The 7,819-nt window shown below is 40.7% G+C and overlaps 1 protein-coding gene across 1 annotated transcript in view; it reads left to right on the forward strand.

Moving 5' to 3' along the window:
- Nucleotides 1–310: 310 nt before the first annotated feature.
- Nucleotides 311–7,819, forward strand: part of xirp2a (xin actin binding repeat containing 2a) — a 35,552-nt gene continuing 28,043 nt past the window's right edge. The window contains exon 1 of the mRNA XM_083685062.1: nucleotides 311–576. Within this exon, the coding sequence (XP_083541188.1) occupies nucleotides 364–576 (213 nt within the window). The 5' untranslated portion in view covers nucleotides 311–363. The remainder of the gene's footprint in view (nucleotides 577–7,819) is intronic.

The following is a 7,819-nucleotide window of genomic DNA, read 5'->3' on the forward strand; positions in this document are numbered from 1 at the left end:
GAATTTCTCCCCCACATAGCTATGTAGATGAGGTTACTGTGGGCTGCATCCAAGACCCAAACCGGTGTGCTTGTGTGTGTATATGAGTTCACAGGGAAACAGTTTTTTCTCTCTCTCTTCTCTCTCTCTCTTCAAACTTTCAGTCGAGGCCAGCCACTCTGCTGTACATCTGTCTGCCTGCTGTGTCTAGAGTAGTCACAGGGTCAGAGCACAACAGAGAGGGAAGCCCCATTCAACTCCACACACTTCTCTCTCTCTCTCTATCTCTCCCTCTCTCTCTTTCTTTCTCTCTTTTACCTCACACAATAGACTTCCCTTCTGAGCGCCTAACTAAAGGAAAGGAGGGATACGGTTTCTGCAACAATGGAAATTCAATCAGGAAATGGAGAGGAGGTGGTGAGTGGTGAGTCTGCGACCTCGGGCTCCGTTTCCTCGTATCTCTCTGGCCCACAGGCAGAAGCCACGGACGACCAAGTGCTCCGAGAGGACCAGCAGGTCAGCAAAACGATCGAGAGGTTTGACATTCCTCTGGACAGCCTGAAGAGGATGTTTGAGAAGCCCCCAGCAGACAACACAGTGAGTACAGTGTTGTTTGTTTACGGATAAAGATTGTGTACTTTGATTGGGTCAAAATGTGTCTTAACTGTGTCACGAAAGGGCGTCTTTCATTGACTGTTCTACGCAGAAACCACAGGCAGCGCACCGTTGGATGTAAAGCAAAACTTATCGAACTTTCTGAACTTGAAACTTGAACACTGAAAAGTGTATCCAGTAAGTTCAGTGTATCCAATTTAGTATACTGTAGATCAGTTCACACCTATTGTGTGCTGTGTCTAGCTTCTGAACGGTGTTAATTAAAAAGTGGTACGCTCTGCTGGATACAAAGCAAAACGTACATTTCTGAACTTTTAACGAAAGTGTGTTGTGTAAGTTCAGTGTATTAAGTCCAATACACTGTAAATCAGGTCACACCTATCATGTCCTGTCTCTTAGCTACTGAACAGTGTTAATAAAAAAAAGGCATTGTAGCAAACTCAGCTGCAAGTCTGAGCCTGAATTTACCTTCTGGTTGCATCTTTCACTCAATTCCATACCTTATAGTTCTCATCTCAGGGCCGTTGTGTGAGAACATGTGAAATTACACCAGGTAATTTGCCATGTTGCCAATGGCAAAATACACTCGTTGAACACTTTATTAGGAACACCTGTACACCTTCTCATGGTGGAGGTGGTGTAATGGTGTGAGGAATGTTTTCTTGGCACAATTTGGGCCCGTTAATATCAATCAATCATCACTTGAATGCCACAGTCTGTTTGAGTGTTGTTGCTGACCATGTGCATCCCTTCATGGCCACAATTTACCCATCTTTTAATGGCTACTTCCAGTATGATAATGCACCATGTCACAAAGCAAAAGTCGTCTCGAACTGGTTTCATAAACATGACAATGAGTTCAGTGTTCTTCAGTGGCCTTTCCAGTCACCGGATCTGAATACAATACAATCTGAATACAACACCTTTGGGAAGTGGTAGAACGGGAGATTCACAGCTTGAAAGTGCACCTGAAAAATCTACAGGAATTGCGTGATGCAATCATGTCATCATGGACATGGTGTTCGGTGAGTGTACATTGACCACATATTTTTGGCATGCAGTGTTCATATTGACTTGGAGTTGGTTTACATAGTGTAAATCAGTGCATATTTATACATTATAAATTATAAACAATAAGTGTGTATTTATACATTATATAGTTAGACAGACAATATGATATAGAATACGTGACATTAAGGAATGTACAATGTGTACTGGATAAAGTTGCATAGGCCAAGGGTCAACATTGCTGCAAACTGATGCTCAGAACGTCTTCTCTGCAGTAACTCCTTCTAGAGATCTGGTGTTTTGATAGATATCTTAATAGTCCTGCTGTCTGAAAGGCCACAGAAATATGACTCAGTCTTTGGCAAGGGATTTTCCATAGTTTTGTTGACTCTGGTAAAAAAAGTGCTTACATCTCAATTTTCTGTCTTTTTTTCTGCTGAAGTAGAGAGTGGTGGACTCACCCTTCTGGTTTTCCATCACGTTACAGCTGGCTGGTTTCAGAAGGAAAATGTTAGGTTCTTGGAAGCAAACTGGTTCATTTTGGGAGAAGCATCCCATTTACCAAATGTCTGACTGTGAGAACAAAACGGTCCCTTTGGCGTTGTCATTCCTTTATTAACGTTAACGCCGTAATAAAGTCAACCATATCATTCCTGAATCTTGATGCAATAATGAGCTCAGTATGACAAATGTCCAACACAGATTTGATCTGTTTAATCAAAATGTAATGTTCACCTTAGTATGATAATTATGTACTCAATGAATCCACAAGGTACCAACCAGCAGATGATATGAAGATCTCAGCAGAAATAAGAGAAGCATCCCACATACCATCAGAGCTACTGTCATTTTATCCAGGCATTTTGACAGATGTGCCTACACATTTGTGCCGCTGAACTCTGGCCTTTGTTTTGCCATCGTATTGCATACCAAAAAGCCTTTCCATTATCTATAAACTATATCAATACATTGTCACAACTGTAGCTCTCATCAACATTGGTCCTAGTCTGTGGCTTGTGGGTGTACAGCTGCATTGTGGGTACTGTATGCCGCTGAGGGCAAACATCTTTAGAAGGCCCATGCTGCCTACAACAGTGTAGTGCCATGCAGAGAGGGATATTTGACACCATGTTATTTAAGCTCTATTTTGGGGGGCTTCATGGTTAAGCTGGAATTTAAAAATAACCTTGTAATTGGCATGTCGGCTGTGGTGGCTGAGACTAGTGGAGGGCCTTTCTGTGCAACCAGTCGGCTTCAGACGGGAGACCAGAGAGTGGCGACGTGGAGCGAGGATCTGGATCCGAGGGCTGCGCACTCTTAGAAAAAAAAGGGTTTCTTGGCTACATGGCACCAAAAAGGGTTCTTCAAAGGATTCTCCTACAGAGACGGCCGAAGACCCCTTTTTGAAACATCATGAGAGAGAGAGAGAGGGGGGGGGGGCACCACAGACTTGTGAAATGTTTCTCAGGATGACGGTATTTGCTGTAACCATAGAACCAAATAAGGTCCAGAAGATGCAATCTTTCACAGACATTTTTTTCTCTCAGAATAACTCACCATGTCTCGAATACACAGAAATGCATCATCTGGAATGAAGTGAAATTAGGTAGGACTTAGGGGACATTTAGTATATTTAGACTACTGTGGTTAGACCATGGTACAAAGCCATAACAATCTGAAGGCATACTGATAAGAACTGTGTCCAGCTATGTCCTCCTTTAATCTTGCAATAAACATGGGAGCCATTAGCTTCCAACAGAAAGGATGAATTCTTGCCTATCAAATAGTACTTACAGTCAAATATGTTTTTTCCCTTGAACTTACATTCATGACGATGATATTATATTGGCTAGTACAGACACTCACCTCGCATTTCCATGTACAGTGTATTCACATATGTACAGTACAAAAGTGATGACTCTCAATCCATACTTTAGAAAGACCTTTGATTATTCCAAGTCAAGGAAAACATGTTTTGATTGGCCAATATGTGCATCCACAGGTCTTCAGTATGAATTGCTATGCCCCAGTCTTTATTTCATTTTAAATTTGGGGGGAAGTTTAATATCTTAGAGTCATATATCCATGGCCTTTCCTTTGACATTTGGGTGCTAATGAATGGTAATGAAATTTGACATTTTCCTTAATTTACTCCCCAGGAGATTTCTCTCCCTGATGTTAATAACAGTCCTATTATTCCAAATTAGATTTCCGATCTTCTTTTGAGGCAACGTGATCCATGAGAGACTGATATATTAGTATCCTTATTTAATATTTGATTAAAAGACTGCTGAATGGAGCATAATAATATAACTCATAATTTTGCCTTGTAACACTTGGGTGTTCATGACACAGTAAATATCACTGCATGAGTCTGAAACTCCATAGACTCCTTTGTTATTTCCCATAGCATCTGATGAAAACAGGGGCAGTGCTCCCAGATTTCAAAAAGATAAGGCTTGCAGCTCATTGTAAAACATGACCCTGTCTTCAGCCTTATCTGTAGGGTTGGAATAAATATTTCATCAACTTCAGTATTTCCTCTTGGTTGCATATTTCATTATTCATACAGTGACATGCCTGACATGTCATTGAGCAGTTAGCCATAACAATGAGGGATGGATTCCTGGGTGGTCTCAGTCTTGCCAAAGAGATGCTCCATGTTTTCATTAACCCCACATGTCAGATGATGGAATGGTTTATCTTCAGTACTGCAAACAGCTCTTTTTTTCTGCTTGAGTAGACTTACCAATCCTGAGTGTTGTTTAGGTCATACACATACACACATACACATGCACACACATGAACTTGCACACGCACACACGCACACACACACACACACACACACACGCGCGCGCGCACGCACGCACGCACGCACACACACACACACACACACACACACACACACACACACACACACACACACATACTGTATCAAATATCAAACACACACATGTCAAATATCCAGGATCAGAGGATGGGGAGATTTAGTCGGGGGAACGTTGAAGATTGCTCTCGACTGCTTGGGATGCTCCCATTATAGATTTGTCTGTGATTTGTTGATGTTTATTTGTCTCAAATACACTATACAATATACTGTAGCAATAGCATAACTATACTACAAATCACCATGGATACTATACTAAAATAGACCATGTGCTACAGTTGGCAGTGGCGACAAGTGTGATTACTGTATCCAACCACAGGGTGGCAGTATGATATCTATGAGACACACCATAACACCTGAAATAAGTCATTATTTATCCTAAGCAGGGATCGTTCTTCTTAGCGAAAGAGGTGAATGGGAGCGTGGTTATGGGCATGTTATGTCACCTGTGAAATGTTGTATGGATATTGACACACTGCTCTATTACCTTGATGGATAATAATTTAATAATCCATCATTTGCCTTTTCTGAAAGGAATATCACATGGGAAAATATCAGCATTTTCACCACTATCGTATCTGCTCTAATGGTGAATCTAATTGCACATTCACTCTGTTCCTGAAAGTAAACAAATGTGTTACACAACGTCCTGTGTATAAATTGTTAATAAATGTTGAGGACGTGTAAAGCAATGTATAATTGATGCCTGTATCCAAACCAAACCAGGTAGTGTATGCTGATGAACAAATAGGGCATGCATGACTCTATTATTCAGGTATTTCACAACATGGTTATTTTTGGGGGTGTTTTTGGAGGTTCTCCGTGTCCTAGGCCTCTGAGCTGGTATACCATCCATCCTCTCTACAGGACACCCAGACTCTAAATATACAGCCCCACTGTGACTGATGACGGTTGACGTCATGGACAGCTTTAAATGTGACATATCCTCAAGGCTATAGGACACCTACCCGCGCTGAATATGTGTGTTTGAGACGTTTGCACATATTCCGACGATGGCATGAGAGGTTTGAAATGCGTATGGGAGCCTAGTGGTATTTTCACAACCTGGGTCGTTACTGTTCTAGACATGGTATACCTCTCTCTGGTTGGTAGTTAGTGCATAATGTGTCTACTTGCTCTAAGCATATTTGTCCTGCAACTCTCTTATTGAGCGTTTCTTCAATACGTTGCTACTGTGATGCATTTTCAGTGAGGGTTAAACAAACTTAAAATAGTAAATTGAGTATGGGTGGTTCACTCGTAGTTTTAGTTTACAGTCATTTCAATGGCTTTCCTGGTTTACACCATGACGTTTCTTTTTAAAAAAAAATCTAAACAGCTTGGATAGCATCTTTACTAAAACTCCAAATGATTAATGGGATGTTGGCATACAGCAAAGGGCTATATTAACATCCTTCCCAGAAACTCCCCTTTGGTCGCCAGGCCCGTGCTCCCAGCCCACTCCTGTCCAGTGACTCCTCGTTGCTCACTCGTAAAATTCCATTAGCTCTCCCAGACATTTCCACCTCTTCTCGGTTTCACTGATTCAAATCTTTTAATGGAGGCCATGGTGAACACAGCCACACCGCGTAATGATGAAGAACATGATCTTTAGTTTAGTTTAGTTTAAAAGCAAGGACACATACATATTAATCCTACCATGTACTTGAATAAAATCATGTCTAACCCTAAGGATAATACAGTAAAGTCCGGGGCTTATTTACATTGTGGTCCTCAGAATCATAATGTAGTTTATACTCACACCGCTGTCTGGCAGACCTTGGTCAACTACATACAGTAGGTCAGACACTTTCTTGAACTGTGCTTGATTTGGTTCTGCTGCTACAATGGAACTAATGGGATAGTCCCAAAATGAATTGAGTATACCTCACTTTTAAACACTTTTAAAGGGGCAATCTGGGATACAAAAAGCAACAAAGGGCTGTTTGTTGGTAAACAGCTGACGGATGGTGTTGGCGAAATGTTACTGCTCTCAAATTCATAGACATGGATGCAAGGACTGACCATCCATATGAAATTATTGCTTTTACCATGTTTTGAATCAATATAGTGTTTGTTTTCATTTACATTGTGCAAACAATGGAGTAAAACAAGCTTATTATTTGGGCTTTGAAGGGGTAAGACAATTGAACTAGGCTCATGAGGCTTATGAAGTTATATTCTTCAAGAATCATATATATATATGATAACTATATCATTCATTTAAAAGTAAAAAATTGATGTACCAATCCCAGATTGCCTCTTTAAGTAATTTAACAAACACAGTAGTGTGGATATTTGACCCATGTCTGCTATCTCATACGTATGCATTCAAACCAGTCTAAAGGACATTATGAAATTGACACTCCTCAAACCTTGACAACATCAAACTATACACCATCCTCTAATTTCATAAAAACATTAATCCGGAGACCAGAGGTTTAAATGTGCCTTTGCATCTCCCCATGTTAATATGATCCTCTAATTTATTTGGGATTTCCCCTGAAATTTATTTAGTATAATGCATTTTCCTCCCCCATTTAATTTCTTCAGGCCATCTTCATTATCTTCCTCTCCCAACTCCTCCTCTGGTACAGAGGCTCCTTTCACAAAGCCACTCTCTCTAGAGCTCAATGTGTCACAGTGCCATTTGCTATGGTATAATGACAGTTTTCAGAAGAGCGTGTGTGTTAATGGATTAGCATAAAGCTTACAGTTTAATCATTAATATAGATATTGCTCTGAGACAAAGACAATCATTCAAACGCCTCTTCCCAACCTGTGATGGTTACCATGACAAAATCCTTTGGTCAAATGGAGGAGCTGCACAGTTGTCGATCTGTAAAGGGAATCGAGTATTTGCAAATCAGTTATAGAAGGTGACATCACTAACTGCATAATCATTAACAGCCCCAGTGGAGTCTGAACACACATCCACACCACGGCCCATTCTTTATCCTCATAAAGAAACAATCAGAGAGACTAGATTTATTTACTACTTATTTTAACAATTTTTACTTAACCTTTTTATCCTGGCAGGTCGGCTCAGACCAAATTCTTATTCCCTTGGATAGTCTGGCGAGTGGCAAGTGTGGTGAAAACGGGTAATACAGTATCGCCAGAATTCTCCATTTCTATTGAACATGTTACCCTTGAGTTCATCTTATGTCAAAAGTCAGCGTGTGGAAATAGCAGCTGGATGTGGATATACCAGTTTAGACCTGCCGCACATATAAATAGTGGTGCATGGTCGTTGGGCAATGGCACTGCACTGTGCAACATTAGAAGACACTGCAGCCTGATGAAAGACACTGAAACTTGTTTTGCATT

Source organism: Argentina silus (assembly GCF_951799395.1).
Source record: "Argentina silus genome assembly, chromosome: 14".
Classification (NCBI taxonomy): Eukaryota; Metazoa; Chordata; class Actinopteri; order Argentiniformes; family Argentinidae; genus Argentina; species Argentina silus.